This window comes from Indicator indicator, chromosome 28 (assembly GCF_027791375.1).
Source record: "Indicator indicator isolate 239-I01 chromosome 28, UM_Iind_1.1, whole genome shotgun sequence".
In the NCBI taxonomy this organism is placed as follows: domain Eukaryota; kingdom Metazoa; phylum Chordata; class Aves; order Piciformes; family Indicatoridae; genus Indicator; species Indicator indicator.
In genome coordinates, this window is record NC_072037.1 from 8,544,615 (window position 1) to 8,561,529 (window position 16,915).

The 16,915-nt window shown below is 42.5% G+C and overlaps 2 protein-coding genes across 2 annotated transcripts in view; both read right to left on the minus strand.

The window, feature by feature from the left end:
- The window catches only part of RABGAP1 (RAB GTPase activating protein 1), a 63,066-nt gene that overhangs the window by 24,260 nt on the left and 21,891 nt on the right, over nt 1–16,915 (minus strand). Inside the window, exon 12 of the mRNA XM_054393520.1 lies at nt 15,903–16,053. Coding sequence (XP_054249495.1) covers nt 15,903–16,053 — 151 coding nt within the window. The remainder of the gene's footprint in view (nt 1–15,902; nt 16,054–16,915) is intronic.
- Nucleotides 7,219–8,265, minus strand: GPR21 (G protein-coupled receptor 21). The gene has a single exon (XM_054393522.1). The coding sequence runs from the start codon at nt 8,263–8,265 to the stop codon at nt 7,219–7,221; it is 1,047 nt and encodes a 348-aa protein (XP_054249497.1).

A 16,915-nucleotide genomic window follows, 5' to 3' on the forward strand; every position in this document is an offset into this window, starting at 1 on the left:
TATTGATTTTCAAGGATTCATTTACAGTTGAAATCCCAGAAGAACTTTTTTCAATTTACCATAAAAGTAATGACTTGGTTTATTAAGCATTTGATTGCATGTGTCACATGATCTCTGTAACATTTAGGAATGACTCACATATGCACAGCAAGATTCGAGTTCATCTTTACAAGGAGTTACTTGAATTTATTTAACTTTTTAATTAAAGAATCTCCAGTAATGACCATCAGAGAGAAGCCAAAGCTTTGAATTATAAAATTGCTATCCTCATCTTAGAAATTCATAAAAAGAAAGAAGTCAGAACAAAAAGTTCTGACTCCCTTCCCTCTCTCTAACCACCCGAGGGTACCCTCAGGCTGTATCTCAGGCGCTGTCTCATGCCAAGGCACTGCCCAGGTGAGGACTGCTCCACAAAAGCACTGATTGCTGACTTCAAAATGTGTTTGTCTATCTAAACCCAGACTCTAAATATAACCTAAAGCAATGTGCACCCACTCAGCACTTCTCAAAACTTCTTAGCAAATAAAGCTACTGGTTATCAACCTGCATACAGGACACAGTCCCAGAGTGACTTGGCCTCCTGGTCTCTCCCCTGAGCAGAGCCTGTACCTTTGATCAGCTCCATGACAACACTCCCCCCTCAACATCTTCAAGACAAAACAAAGATGACTTTAACAACTCCTGTTTCTCAATTTAAATAACCACAAATCCATTATCTAGGGAATCAGTTTTCACTGGACAGATTGTTGAAGTACACCAGAGGCTGTAAACAAAAAACCCAGATCAGCATCTAGGAACATAACAACATTTTCATTAACTGCCAAAGCTCAGGAGATAAAAATATGATATGGCTGAAATCCTTAAACACTTCCATTTGCAACCACCACTAAAATGCATGTAGAGCAGACAGACTGTGGCTTGTTTTAAACTCTGAAGTGGGAATAAAAATGGAAAGGTGACAGAAGCTAATACTGAGTAGAGAACCATCAGCAAACTTGCCTGCATAAGCAAAACATTTCACCTATCTAGAAAATGTGTCACAGAAAAAAAACCCTGAAAAGCTGACTAGACAATTTCAAATCAGATTACTTCCCTATTGCTGGAATGCCTCAGATGGACAACTGTGACACAGACTGGTACTACCCCATTTTACCTGAACTGAAATGGAGGAGCAGGATTGCCACACCAGAGCAGAAGGGAACCTGCTTGATGTGGGAGCAGGAGTCCAAAGGCTCAAAGAAGCTGCCTTCAGAGTGCAGGAAAGCAAAAGCAAGACATTTAAACTCCATCTTTAGAAGAAATATATTGTAAAGAATATGATCAAATTAAATACTCCATTGTTTTGACAGAGCTGCAATTCACATCCTACCACCAGCAGGTTTCCTTTGTTTGTTTCCACTGGCCACAACTTTCAGTTTCTCTCTCTAAACACATCTCCATCTGGTTTTACACATACAAACTTTTAATTCTGAAGAGCCAAGGTCTTTCATAAACATTCTACATACATAATTTTATTATTGTCTGCCTCTGCTCATCTGCAAAAAATGTCTGCAGTGGTACCTCTGCAAAACGCAGGCCACAGAGGAAATAATAGAGCAGCTTTAAAACGGCAGCCTCCAGAAGTCAGGAGAACACTTCTCCCCTAGTGCAAAATGGGTTGTTTTCATGATGGGGAACTCTACCACCACACTAAAGGAGGGGCTGTTGGATGGAGACGGTCTGTAAACCCTGATGGCCCAGCAGCCTGACCTGCAGCAGCTTCTCCCAGGTCTAACCTGATCTCAGCCAAATATATTTCAAACCCACACAACTATGAAGTCTGAGAGGGTCCCAAAGTGATTTACAGATTGAATATATTGATCTGAGACCACAGCCACACACAAACAACAGTATTCATAGTATAAAGAATACCAAATATTAAAAAAAAAGCCTTATGTTAAACATGTTCTCTAGAGCTCTGAACTTCAGCAACAGCAAAGAGAAGAGCAGAAAACAGACTGAATCAGGGAAGCTGAGACAGCACAGAGGAAGCAGAGTTTCACCAGGAGAACAAAAGGACTCAACTTGGGCATTTCTCTGTTGTTAGCCCTGCAGCCCTCTGCTCCTGGAAGGCTCAAGAGACACACCCCAGCATTTGCCAAGTATCCATTCCTTTAAGTTGCATAAGGGAACACAGCTACTCTTCCCCTACTTAAAATCAGCGTGAAAACCAGAGGCCTTTACACCTCTGGGTTCTCAGCAGGGCACCAGTTACAAATACTATCTGCCAGCTTCAGACAGTATTGATAGTGAAGTAAAATCCAATTTTATCTTGAACGACCCCACAGAAAGGATGTGTTATGGGATCTGCGAAGTCATAGAAGGGAAGAAAAAGGTTTCTTAACTAAATAACAAAATAAGGGCCAGGTCAGGCAGGTCAGCACCTGCTTTAGCAGGTGTATCAAGTACCCCAAACTAAAAATGCATTCAAAAAACAAAATCCAAATCCTCCACCTCCTCATATCAAAATTACCTATGATAGATGAAGCAAGTAATTAAAAAAATTAATGGGCCTTTTGCTTGTAACATCCAAAGGTAGACTCCTATGCACAGATATTAGTTCCTAGGAAATAAGTTTGTTGAAGCACCAACCTGAATTAGAAGTTCTGTCAACTTTAAAACCTGATGTGGAGTAAGATCAGACCAAAATGCTCCAGACTTCCTGACTCATGGAGGTTCAGTACACCTGTTAGCAGCACAGCAGTTGGCAACAACACAATAATATCGAAAAATCTGCTTATTAAACTTGTATATTGAATATACCGACCTCACATTACATATAGGCCTTTGGTGTCTTTTTCAGAACAGACAAACTGCTGAGATTTAGGACTTGTTACAGGTAAAACTTATATAAGAGCAGAAAAGGAGCAATGCCACAGAGATGCAACACGATACTGACATTTGAGAATTCTCACTGGAGTCTGCTGCAAGGAAAGTCTTTGCGCAACTTTGTGCTACTCTTGCAATTCTCTCTGCCTCGGTACTTTGTTCCACTTTCTTTTTGTCAAAGACTTGAGACAAATATTCCAGACTGCCCCTTGGCACTCTGACACTGAGCCACGACAGAACTCCAACTAGAAAAAACAAATTTCTGAATGATAAGAAGCTTAAAAACAAGTACAAAACTCCTAATAGCAAATAAAGACTGCAGAAATTAGTAACATTTAATGTTAAAAAACCCCAAACTAACAGTAGATAACAGCATAATTTTTGCTTCACACAAAAGATATCTGTTAAGTTAAAAAATACTGTCACCTTGATTGGAAATTACAAAAAAATATTATTTTTTTGCTCCCAGTTTATTTGGAAAATTACAATAAAATCACAACCTACGCTTCGGGTGAACTTTTAAAAATAAAAATCACAAGATGAAGCAAATTATCACCTTCTGAGAAGCTGTGTGTGTAGGAATCCTTCCCATGGCACTAAAAATTGCCACTTAGTTGCATCCTGCAAATTGAACCCTCTAGCAGCTTAATTTGAAAGTGAGGCAGATAATGCTAATAAAAAAAATTATAGTCTGAGATGGAACTTCAAAATTAGTTCATTAAATCATATCACAACACAATTTTTATGAAGATGTAATTTGATTTCTGTGTTCTCCTCAGTGTGGCATTTATCTGTGAAATGCTCTTGATACCAATCTGTAAAGCACCAGGCACACACAGATACAAATATAGCCAAGAAAGGATTAGTTTCATATGTACAATGATGAAAGTGATCCAACTGGAAAGTTTGCTGCCTAACAATTCCTAGCACAGACTGTGATGAAAAGGACTGCTGTGCCTCATGTTAACTCTGTGATAAAGGATGTTGAATGGACTGCTGAGCAAACAAGGTTATGTATTTCCAAATTACTTCTTCCACAGTCGGCACAGTGAATAAGATTCACCCCCATGCAATCTCACTGAAGGCAACAAACTCAAACGTTATGCATATTTAAAACATCTAATCACATACAAATCAGAACAACATTAACTTAACTTACAGGAAAAAAAAAGTAATTTAAATTAAAAAAACCAATAAATTAACACAGACAAAGATAGAAATATTTGACACTACAACTAAACTACTGAGGCAACATTTAAAAGTATCTGTATAAACACTGGATGAAACTTGAAAGCATCAGTTGGCTGCAACTCCTCTCTGTCCTCATCTCTTGGAGACTACCAGATTCTGATTTTCACCTCTCACAGAAATCATCTGAGCTGACGAGGACTTTGAGATCAGCTAGGCAACTGAACAAAAGCCAGGCTGTTTGGAATGTTATAACTGAACCTTAGCTGCAAAGCAACAACAGCTGCAAGCATGCATCTGCATCTGTAACAACCACTACACTTAAGGACAATTCTAAGGCTTATAGCTGAAGTAGCAACTGCTTCATCTCGAGTTAAATCTCTTATGTCATGACTTAGACCCCCAACCAGTCTCTAAAATTTTCCGTATTCTCAAAAGCTAGCATACAACGCTCCTATTTAAACCCTCTATTTGGGCCATGAAAAAAGCAATAATCTTTGCTCTCCATCTTCCACTTAAGCCTGAAACTGCCATTTTTAGAGTTTCAGGCCCTAGCAGGTTCTCTTCTTCTATTAAATTTAATCAAATGCTGTTTCAATGATAAATTGCATCACTTCAAAGACTTGGAAATGTTAGATGAGGTGAAGAGTCTGAGAAAAGCTACTGGGAGTTTACCTGAGAGGCTGTTCCAAAAATACTACACGCACACACACTCATACATTAGTGACTAAAGCCCTAAAATTGTTCCCCAAAGCCCACCTTAGCCGTAATACCTACAAAACACTTGAGAACAATTAGCCAGCTGATGTGCTGTGAGCTTATTATACCATTTACAAATGACTCACTACACCCTTGCACTCCCCCCACGGCTGTCTGTCTCTAACCAAAATTCAGACTGCAAGAGCTCTGCAGAACCAATCACCTCTATTGTGCCTGCGCAAGGATCCCAGCACGAGCCCTGGCTCTAGACACTGTCTTATTATAGAAGATAACAAGAAATGTCGTTGTGAAGCCACCAGGCTTTACACAATCTACGTTCTAAGCATTTCAGATGAACTGAGGAGAAAGTTTATCTTCAGAAGTTCAGACTACAGATGAAATATGTTGAAAGCAAACCATGATGTAAATATGCTTTGTAACAGGGCTCTCAAACCAAACCCAGGCAGCAGTGTAGGTGGTTCTGCCCCATCCTCCCCAGGCACAGGTAACACATGCATATTCCTACCAGGAACTCATGTGCTGCTGACAAGTATAAGCTATGCCAGAGTGCTTCCTTCATCCTGCTGCTCTTTCTTTTCTTCACTGTTTCCCCACTGGCAGCCTAACAAAACTGTACTGGAGTAAATATGGATGGGCAGCAAGCAGGATGGTCTGCAGCAATCCTTGTGTGTGACAGAGAGACACAAACTGTATTCCTCAAGGACACAGTGCAAAGACAGGAGGTTGGGGCTCAGAGCAGACCAGAGAGGAGGGTGTATATATGCTTGCAGAAGAGACAGGGTGCAGTACTGAAGAGAGGATGATCTTGATCTCTAACAATAGTAGAACTGAAACTGTTTAACAAAAATAGTCTTCCCTTTGGCCAAGAGAATTACCCCAATACTGAAAAAAAAAATATCAAATTACTTTTCCCTAGTGTTTTTTTCATTCCCACTACCAGTGCACACCAAGCATAAAGCAGGAGCTCACAGAATTCCCCAAGCTCACAGCAGTCCCACACACTGACTGGAAGCACAATGGAGGAAGCAAACTGGGGATGGTCATGGTGTGTAACCTGCTCTCAGACCAGAAGTGCAGTGGGACAGGGTGAGATAAGATGATGCAGACTGTAATCCGTTATGACAGGAATACTTAGTTCACTTTTGTTTTCCAATATGACATCAGTAAGAATTACAAAGATTATTTAGGACAAACTAATCAGTCTGAGGCCATACTGCCTTCTTAACAGCATTCCAATACTCAAAAATATTTAATCTAAGCTAGCTTAAAAAGCTGTGGTCAATGAGACTGTCTCTCTGATACTGTGTTAGACCAGTTAGATATGTGTTTGGCAACAGGATTTAGCTCCTGCTATATTCGAACTATCTTTAATCCCATGAAGGCTAAAGAAAAATGTCTCTGATTTAGCTCTGCGTACTTATGAATAACTCAAATACTACAGTTAAATTTACAGCATAGTTCCCTTAGCTGTTTAGAAGACAATTGTTTTCTTTCCTTTCCCCTTAAGTTCTAGTATGTAAAATATCAGAAGAATTTAGATTAAAAAAAAAAAAAAAAAAGAGACATGTTATTTTTAAAGTTGTTATTGAGAAAATTTCCACATACAAAACCGTGGCATTTCTCCACCGGTTTGAGAATAATTTTCACATGTTGGCATCATCCCCAAGTGGCTGCCACAACTCTGGTATCATAAAGCAATATGTATTCTCCCTTAGCTTATCAAAACACAATTTAACTGCTAAAATTTGGTCTGATCCAAGTTTTTCTTCTTACTTCACAACAAACAGGAAAATGCAGATGCCATACTCTGATCACACACATGCATCCTACCAGAGAAATGGGGCAGGGAAGCCAGACCAGTCCTCCTAAGAATATGACTGTTCAGATGACAAGGCTGTTCTCAGGGCTCAGTAAGACTTTAAGATCACGCTAAAACGTTCACATTGCTCACCACTGTTCTAGAAGTCCTGTCTAGGTAGCACTAAAAACAAATTGTTTGGCCCCTTTTGTTATGATGCTAGAACTTTTTGTCAATATACTTTGGCATATATTAAAAAAATCCCTGTAATATACCATACACTGTGACATTTCCGCTTCAGATATATCATTTACATGTGAAGCACGAATCTCAGAAGAACCCAGTAAATCTGTAAGAAAGACTACATTTTGCTGAAGCTCTCAGACACCCACTCCATTCAGTCACACCAGCTGGAGAGGTAAGTGTCAAGATACAGCTTTATTCTTAAAAATGAATATGGAGGTGAAACTCCACAGCCTCCTCCACAGCAATCATTTTTTAAAAGTGAAACCACAATGATATGTGCTCCTGATTCCTCTACATCAGAAACCTTTTTGCAAATCTGGACATCTTAAAATGATATTTAACTTATTTTGCAACTTAAGGAATTGTCCCTGCACTTCCCAGTCCAGCTGATAGGCGTCTTAGACATGACATCCATTGGAAGATCTTTTGCTCCTAGAGGTAGAGGAGTCCTTAGCTACCCTCTGTCTAGTGCAAGAGGCACAAATAGCCCCGGAGAGACGCTTAAGCCCCTTCTGAAAGACACTGTTGGACAGACTGTAAATGACACAGTTGCAGAAACTGTTGCTAATGGCAAGCCAAGTGGTCAGGAAGGATGCAATGCGGTTACTATAGACATTAGAGCTCTCCAGCAGAAAATAGATTATGTAGGGCAACCAGAGGATGTAGAAGACGCTGGTGATGCGGAAGAGAACCATGGCATAGCGCTTGTCCGGGCAGGGCTGTGCCTCCCCAGCCTCCCCATCCTGAGAGCTGAAGCGCACTCGCCTCTCGTTGATCTCCTTGGTGTGCTGCTGGCAGATGCGGAAGATGTTGAAGTAAGTGAAGCAGACGATGAACGCGGCTGGGGCATAGAGCATCACCACAATGAAGAGGGTAAAATAGGGATCAGTGTTCCAGGAATTGGCACACCACTGGAACACATCCCCATGATATCCAGGCTTTCCCCAGCGAAAAGAGGGTAAGAAGACCAGGCAGGAGTACAGCCAAATGATCAGTATGCAGATTCGGAGTCTCCATGGGGTAACGAGTGTGTTGTAGGTCAGTGGCTTCGTGATGGCAATGTATCTGTCAATGCTAATGCATGCCAAAGAGGCCATGGAGACGCTCTTCAGCACTGATACCACATAACCAAAGATTTGGCAAATCAAGGACTCACTCAAAACAATAGGGTAGTGCAGCAGAGACAAAGAAGGCACCAGACAGCTCACACCCACCAAGAGGTCAGCATACGCCATAGTCTGAATGAAGTAGCTGGTGGTGTGGTGGTTCAGCAGAGGTGCACAGTGAAAGACAAATATCACAATAATGTTGCCTGAAATAATCAGCACCATGAGGAACACGATGATAACCACTTCCAGGAGGCAAAAATTGATGGTCTCCAAATAGCTAATGGCCAGGAGACAGAAAGGCCGGCCACTCTGGTTGCCAACCAAAGAGGAGTTCATCTTGAGCACTGCAGTGATCTCTTTACTTCATGCTCCCGCCTGCTGCCTGCAGCCACTCCAGGCAGCTGCTGTCATTGCGGCTGGTGCTGTCTGTGTAGCAATGTCAAAACCGGAGCTCCAGTCCCCAGGGCTGCTCCAGATGCTGCTGCTGTGCATTGTCTGCAGCACAATTCCCCTTTAAATCCGGCTCCCCGCCGCCACTGGTGCACCGGGACCCAGCAGCAGTCATGTCAGCAACTTCACACACGCACACGGGAGAGAGCCGATATTAAAGCCCTCCTGGGTGGGCTGCCTCGCCGAGGAGGGGATGAGGGGTTGGGGGCAGAGGAAGAAGGAACCTTCACCGAGTCAGAACCAGAATCCTCCTAACGGCTGACAGAAGAGAAGGGGAAAGTGTTTTACAGAACCGCCTCTCCCCCCGCGCTCGCTGCCACCTCCATCACCACCCCTCCTTCCCCACGCCCTGCTACAACGAACGCTTTCCAGCCGCCGCCTGCCCCCGCTCCCTGCCAGGCTCTCGCTGCCGCCTCCTTCCCTCCGGTCCCTTCCCCACGCCCTCGGCCCGGGGCACTGGTCTCTGGCCGGAGGGCAAAGCGAGGAGGCTTGGTAGCGAAGCAGTCTCCCCGAAATTCCTGCCGCCGGCTACCCAGGCGGAGGGATGCGCGGCGGGGAGGGGGGTCCAGCCCTTCTCTCCTGGCTCCATTTTGCACGACCGCTTTTGTTCGCCGCCTCTCCCGGCCCGCGCCGCTCCGGCCCTCGCTGCCCCCCGCCTGGCCCTGCCCGCCACCCAGCCCCGCCGCTCCGGGCCTTACCTGCCGCAGGGGAACAAAAGCCCGGGAGCATCCTCGGCCGAGCGCTGGTACGGGCGGCGTGTGCTCCGGCCGCGACGATGCGGAGTCGGGGGGAGGGGACGGCGGGGAGGAAGGGGAGGGAGGCGGGCAGGAGCGCGGAGGAGGGCGCGGCGCCGGCGGAGACCCGGCGGGGAGCAGAGCCGCAGCCCCCCGGCCGCTCCCTCAGCCAGCCCCAGAGCCCGGCCCGGGCAGCCGGCGGTAGCCGGGGTGGGGTGTGTAGGGGGAGCCCAGCAGCGCCGCCCGCAGCCTCGGAAATGCGTGTTTTGACCCAAAAGGCGCTCCGCAAGCCGCTTTCACGAGTGGTTGTCGGCGGTAGGTGCCTCACCCGGCACGACCCCGCGGCCTCCAGGAAAGCGAGCGGATCCCCGCGCTCCACGCTGACAGCGGCGGCAGCCACGGGCTCGGTCCTGCACACCTCGGTCCTTCACAGACACACACCCACGCCCCCGTCCTACAGTCAGACTAACCGACACACCCACGCCCAGGTCTTACAGACAGACAGACCAACACACACATGTCACAGTCCCACAGACAGACAGAGACCAAATATAACCCATGTTCTGATCCTACAACCACACACCCACGCCTGGGTCCAACAGACAGACAGACCAAGACATCCGTGTCCTGGTCACACAGATACACACCGAATTTGCACCCCTGGCCCTCCTCTCAGCACCTCTGCAAGGTGAATGACAACTGTCGAAGCAAGGATGTGAATTCCAACAGTTAGTCCTAATTTAGAGCTTTTCCATTCCATTTCCATTAGGGGAAATGCTGCTTCTGGAATAAACACTTGACTTTCCTGGGTGCAGTTTGTATTGTTTCAGAGACACTTAAATCCACAGGCCAAGCTGAGAACTGTGTCCCACTGTTAACCCTGATGTTGCTTCAGGCAGGTAAGCACCTCCTGCACATATATACACGAAACACAAAGGCTTTGCTAACGCCTGACTGTCCCAGAAACAACCTACACCCAACTAGACAAACTAGAAAACCCAATGACATTCCAGAGAGTAAACACGCAAGAGATTCACACCACAGCATTTCAACTTGTGTTCATACCATAAGCTAATAACCATCATGCATACTTAACCAGAAAAACCTCTTAGATGCATACAAGGTGAAGATGTCATCACAGGATACCAATATCTTATCTGTCAAGAGCATTTTACTCACTTGACATGAGCATGGTATGTAGAAGCTCATCTCTGACCTGCATACCAAACTGTTCCACTGCCACCTCTTGGGACAAGCTCATAACTGTGGGAACTGGCCTTTGAACTAATCAAACCAGTAAAAAGACTGGAGAGAAGCTCTTCAGCAATTAAAATCCTTTTGTCAAAAATCAAAGCATGACGCCAGCTGGCATCCCTGGAGCATGAAGTCCATACACTGAATTCAACTGACACCAACATACCAAAGTTTTGGTTAATCCAAGCTAAACATTTGTCACTCTGTGGACACCTAAAGGAAAATGAGTTGCAGCCCAAGGGACAGAACTCAAAGCAATCACACTGCAGTGCTTGGGATTTTAGCTGACCTGTAAGTAGGGGGGGAGGGAGGGGGAAACCCACAAAACTTACAATACACTTATACTGGTCAAAAATCTGTGCTGGACAACAGCATGACTTGGCACATTTTTAGTTAGTCTTGTGCAAAACCCTGAAAGCAAAAACTTGTTTTTTCCACCCTATCTTTACCCTTTATTATTGTCTTTCATTTTTGTTAGAATTTTATGAGGTTTCTACTCATGGCAATTGAAATACTAGAACTGTAGCTAAGAAACAAACTCTGAATTAAATTTAGGCAATGGTACTGTGGTTATACAAAAAATAAGCTTAGACTGAATTACTGCTGGAGAAATTATCTCCTATCTTTCCAAAGCAGAGAATGATTCACATACCAATTGATTCAAAGAGTATTTCTGGACCCTTAGGCATGAATGGACACATTATAAACATCCGTAAGAAAAATACACGGATGAACTTTGAGCATCTCTCAGAGAGAAACAAGTTAGCACTGGAAATCCTGAGACTGACCAAAACACCGTTTGGTCACTGAAATTTCAAACCAAAAGACACAGCAAATCGAACACTCCTCCATTTTTATTACCAGTACAAGCTTAACTCCTTTACAGCTGACAGATGATTCTGTAGAAGCAAGAGAACTGGTTTGGTTTTTCCTTTCACTGACATTCTATTCTCTCTCTGAAGCTGAGAGCAGTAACTCTATTCAAAGCACCCCAATTTAGTCCTCAATGAGCAGTATGAGTAGTACCTCAAGTTAATTCTCTCAAACATCTCTAATGCCAGAAGTCAGGCCAAAGTACCTGAAGGGTGTAAATTGCATTTGGAAGGTAACTGGTCTGGAGATCCACCTGCCAGCTACCCTAGCTCTCTGGTCAAGTATACAACCAGCTTACCGTGAAAAACCACTTCTAAAAGCCACGCGAACCTGTGGTTCAGGTGGCTCTCCTGCTCTATAGGAGTGACACAACAACCTCATCAGACTTCTGAAAGGTATTCAAAAAAATCTTTCAAAGCTGCCATGAGAACTCTTGGGAAAACTACTGCTTGTAAAAGATAATTAAACTTTTATCACCACGTGATCAAAACTAATCAAACAAGAGATCTCGAGGTTCAGGCATACTGACAGCAAGGCTACATCATACTGCTTATACTGATTCACAGGCATATGCTAGGTTTAATTTCAGCTGATCATACACAATCATGGCCCTTTGCACTCCTGAAAATTAAATGTATTCTTCTTAATTTAGATGCACATATGGAAATGTGATTGTAATACAAGTGGAAAATAAGTGTTAACCACCCACAGCTAAAGTACTACTACATTTTATGGCACTGTGAATGCAACACATTCAGATAATGGTACTGACATTTTAATCTGTTTCTTCATTAAAGCTCAGTATCATTTTCACCAAGACAGATGAATATATTTGACAGAACTTCTGTGTACTGCAATTATCTGCTTATGGAGACAAAAAAAAAAAAAGTGGAAATATGAGAAAGTGGGTAGCAAGAGTCCTGCTGCAAGAAAAACTGGACAAATCAATCTCTTACTAGGCCTAGAATTTTTACCAGGGATGGTGGCCCCAGTGTCACATTCCAGGACACTCCTCCTGCCACTGGATTTATTTTTATATTTTATTTTATTTGTGCCACAAGATGTCCCTCTCACGTTGTAATTTTCTTAATATAGCATATTTATCTGGTAAAACAGTTCATGGATTTTTCCTTTTGACATTATTTCTTCCTACACAGACCTGTATGCAAAAGCTTTTATTTTCTCCTCAATATTGTAAATGTCAGGTTCTTAAAATGTTTATATCATTAAGTATTTCTCCACCAAGAGATTGCCACTGGTCTCAGAGATTCAATACGTGTTATTAATTCTTTCAAAAACCTTATCTGAGAAGTAGCTATTGTCTATTTTGCTTTGTATCGTGGCATTTTTATCTCTTCTCCTTTTTACCTGTGTGATTCACTTTACGGGTTTTCTACTCAACAATACTTTCCATCCACCTATGACTGTCCAAAACATGAAGTATTTCTCCTGCAGGTGTTCATTAATATCTGGAGTGAGTCCCCATGGCTGCTCTTCTACCTTTCAGTGGCTGGAAGCCTGAAAATTAACAGCCGTAATCAAGATTGCCAAAGTCCTACCAGGAACAGATGCCTCCCAAAGGGATTGTCTAGATCGTTTTACCTAGAATTTGCTTTCTGTCCCCAGTAGGGACATGACCTTAATTCACTGGGCTGGCTTTCATCCACACTCCATGAGCAGAGCAATCTGGAGTTGCTAAAAGCTTTATTATTGCACGCAGATGGTGTGCAAATTCTCTAAAGTAATTTGAGGAAGCACCACAATGGTGACACTCAGAAACTACCACAACAACAAAAGCAGAGTACAAAAACCCAGATAGAAACTATCAAAGAAATAAGGAGCAAATAATTAATAAACACTATCATGATGACGAGAACACAATGAGCACACCTTAAGGCAGTTTCAATGCTATTTTTCATGTCAGATTCCAGAAGAGACCTAGACACACCCTTCACTGGGAGAACACAACAGAACACATTTTCAATCGTTCAGTTGCTACACATCAAGGGTAAATGAAAACCTATCCTTGCAGCAGTTAATTTGCAGAAGCAAAAATAAATTCCCCAAGCACCAAGGGCCAGAACTGCACAGGAGAGCAAACAGCAGAAGAGATACTGGGGTGCCTGCATCCAACACCCTGTGCACAAAGGAAAAAAAAAAATCCCTGAAAGAGGCCAGAAGCCTTTGAAGCAGCTGTCAACACATATCCTTATTAATTTGGGACTGTGCTGCCGCATAGGGTCATGAAAAGCCTGACAGAAATCAAATGCAGTTACAGGAAAAGAGGTCAGCATTCAGAGAGAAGGGGCACTGGATTATGACTACTCAAGCAGGCTCACTGCATCTCCTACTTGCACTGAGGAGCAAAGGCTTTACAGCAACTCCTTGTGCTTCTGTGCTATGCCACAGCAGTTATTCTCAGATAAGCCATTTTCAATGCATGATAATGCAAACAATTGCATGCTTGCCAGATAAAATGTGTATTAGTGACATGCAAACCACAGTGAAGCATTACAAGGATAGTAAAGCAATATATTACACAGGACCCTTGCCTTCACATAATTAACAAGTTCTATTCTTTATCCCAGACACATTTACTCCTGTGCATTAGTGTACACTGGCTGTAACGGAGCTGCTATTTTCAGAGCAGTAAGAATCAGTCACATTAAAACTTCAAAATTATCAAATAATCTATGAAAGACACGAAAACAAATAAAGTAAGAACAAGGTACAGTGCGATTCTACTGTTGGCACATACTATGCAATGGGTTTGCAAATGTTATCTTCCTGGGTCCTGAGTTCATGTTGTCATCAGCCTCCCATATCATCTTTGCATTCTTTGCCTGTTCTCAGCTCTAGTACTTCCACACAGTCACTGAGAACCATCTTTGAAACCACACTCTTCTACTGCCTGCAGGTTGAAGCAATTACAGTTTCACTGTGAACCAACCGGACCCTTCTGCTCCCAAAGCACCAACCTTTGTCCATTCTACAGAAACTGCAACAGCTCATTTTCACATTTAAGTCATCGTAAGGCAAACAGCCACAGCAGTGGGCTAATGTGGCACTACCAGGTTAAAGGAGACTCCACCTTCATTTGCTTGAGCTGGTTATTGCAGCATGCTGGTAGTACATTACAGACCTCATATGACTACAGCAGAGTCTGAAAAGGCTCGTTCAGTCCTTTCTTTCAGTGGTTAATTTCTTAATTAGTTTCCACACTGAATAACTGTTGCAGGTATAGCTGGTACTTCTGCTGTAGCACATAGTGCTGAGTTAGCCTATTTTTCCTTTTACTTTACTCCAGAGATCCTTCAACGCAATAGATCCAGGTTATTTCCTTTGTCTCTGCCAAATGCAAATGAGCGGAAAGGTTTCACAGTTTTAAAAATGTAATGTTACACCATTGCTTTCTAGCTCACAAAGATAGTAGCAGTTCATGTCACCAACTGTGCCACAGAGAGATCAGCTTCTCCATGCTGATACCAAAACAGAGAAACGAGTGACACTGTCAACCACTCACTAGGTAATTAAAATAACACAACAGGCTAACTGTGATGCACGCCTTGCCAAAGCGCTCAACCTCCACAATATTGGGATGATTTATTCACCACAAAGTCCAAGTTATAGCTCTATAATGCATCTACCCATATTAAGGAATTCAGATCAAGTTGCTTTTACGTTCACTATGTACGTGAAAGTTCTTCTGGCAGAATGTTTTTAGCTCATCTAACGTGATTCATTCAAATCACGTAGGATCCTTCTCGCACAATTCCAGTAGAACCCAAGCTTAATTTCAAGAACCCCTCTTGCCCTCAGAATAAGGCCTTTAACTGCTCCTTCCAAACCTGTGCCATCTCATCCTAGATATACAAAGGCTGATTCAGTTGTTTTGCCTTTTTAACTAGTGAATAATTCGATATATTTGTACTAAAGTTCCATCATTAATAATTTCTCATATAGTCCTTCCAGACTTGCATGTTTGATGGAAGTAGTAAAACACAACATATCTATATAGGTAATGGGCCAAATCCAAATTAACACTTTGGTTTTCTGGAAAGGGAAGTGACATTTCATTTTGTGACTAATTTGTTACTCTAGAACTTCGAGAAGCACCAAGTACTGTCTGCATATACAAGTCTTATTTTCTTTTCCCACATTACTGATGTCAGCACTCAAGATGCAAAGTTAAAAACTGCTGTCTAGTGCAAAAATGCCCAAAGTGTTCTGTTTTTCTTCTATCAGAAACAGGCTGCAATTTCAACTAGAAATGGATTTTTAGCATAAACGTTAAGACAATAGAGCAAAATGCAGCTTTCATTCAGAAAAGACAAACAAGCAAAGGAAATGAGCTTGTTGAATCTCTGTCAATTATGAAAGCAATTAATAGAATACTGATTTTTCACTAAACTCATCTGAGTGAAACTGAAGTAGGGCTATTAAAAAGAAAACACTCTAAGTTGAGACAATGCTATAACTAGCACTGCATGTTAGGGTTGTTTTTGTTGGAGGGAGGACTGACTTACCTTCACTAGCTGATACACTAAACACTATACTCAGATACACTCACAAACTTTTAAGAAAGAAGGTACACACTTGGGACATCTCTGTATTTCTATTCCTTAGGATATGGGGGGTGGAAAAGACGAAAAAAGATTCTACCTTTGTGATGAGAATTCGGTACTTCTCCACCAGATGATCGTTGTTATGACACCCTGCCAGCAACTGCCACACTTCTCCTCTTAGGGCCTCGGGGACACCACTTCTCACCAACGCTGACAATGTCTTTGGCCTCACGCTCAAATTGAGGTGCCTGGGTATAAGTGAAGGCATTGTTACTATCATCCAAATGCAAATAAATGAGTGCATGAGCAACAACTAACGTGTAACATCAGACACGTCAATTGACAGGAATATCAAGACTTTATGTTGCCAGAGTAACTGATATTTAAGTTACTTAAAAAAAAACAACAAAACACAACAGACTTGGACTTTCCAAACTACTACCTCCATTCTCATTAAATTTAATTATAATATAAATGTATAAAACACTTAATGTACCAAAACAGTCCAGCAAAACCTACAACTGGAGGACAGGTACCACATTGTAAGATTCCAAGCTCAAACTACACTGAAACAAGACCTGGTTTGCAGAAGCAGGTACTGCAGGCAGGTAAACTTTTGGGTGACGTAGGGTGAGAAGACAGACAAATAGAGCTATAAAAACATCTCACATGGCTATCCATGTGTTTTAGAGGCTTCTACTGTACAAGCTAGTCTCATCTAAACAGTTTCTTCAAGTGAGACCAGTGACAGCTCATAAATTACAGCACTGTAAGTTGTAAAAACCAAACCTACATATAATTTATGCAGTTGCAGAAAGCTAAGCTGAACAGTCCATTCATGGCTTAAACATAAAACCCCAAAAGACAGAGGCTTCTAGGCAAAATGATTAGGAGGACTGATAGACAAAACCAGGCAAAACCCAGAACTTGTATCAATTGCAATATGTTCTTAACAATAAACTGGTATTCATTAGTGTTTGTTAGCAGTCTAGCAGACACAGATGATAATGGTACACAGACTGGGACTCCTTGTTGCCTTTCTCCAGTCTACAGTGCTCCAACAAAGCAATCTGGAGACTAGAAACATGGACATTTAAAGCAGTACAAATT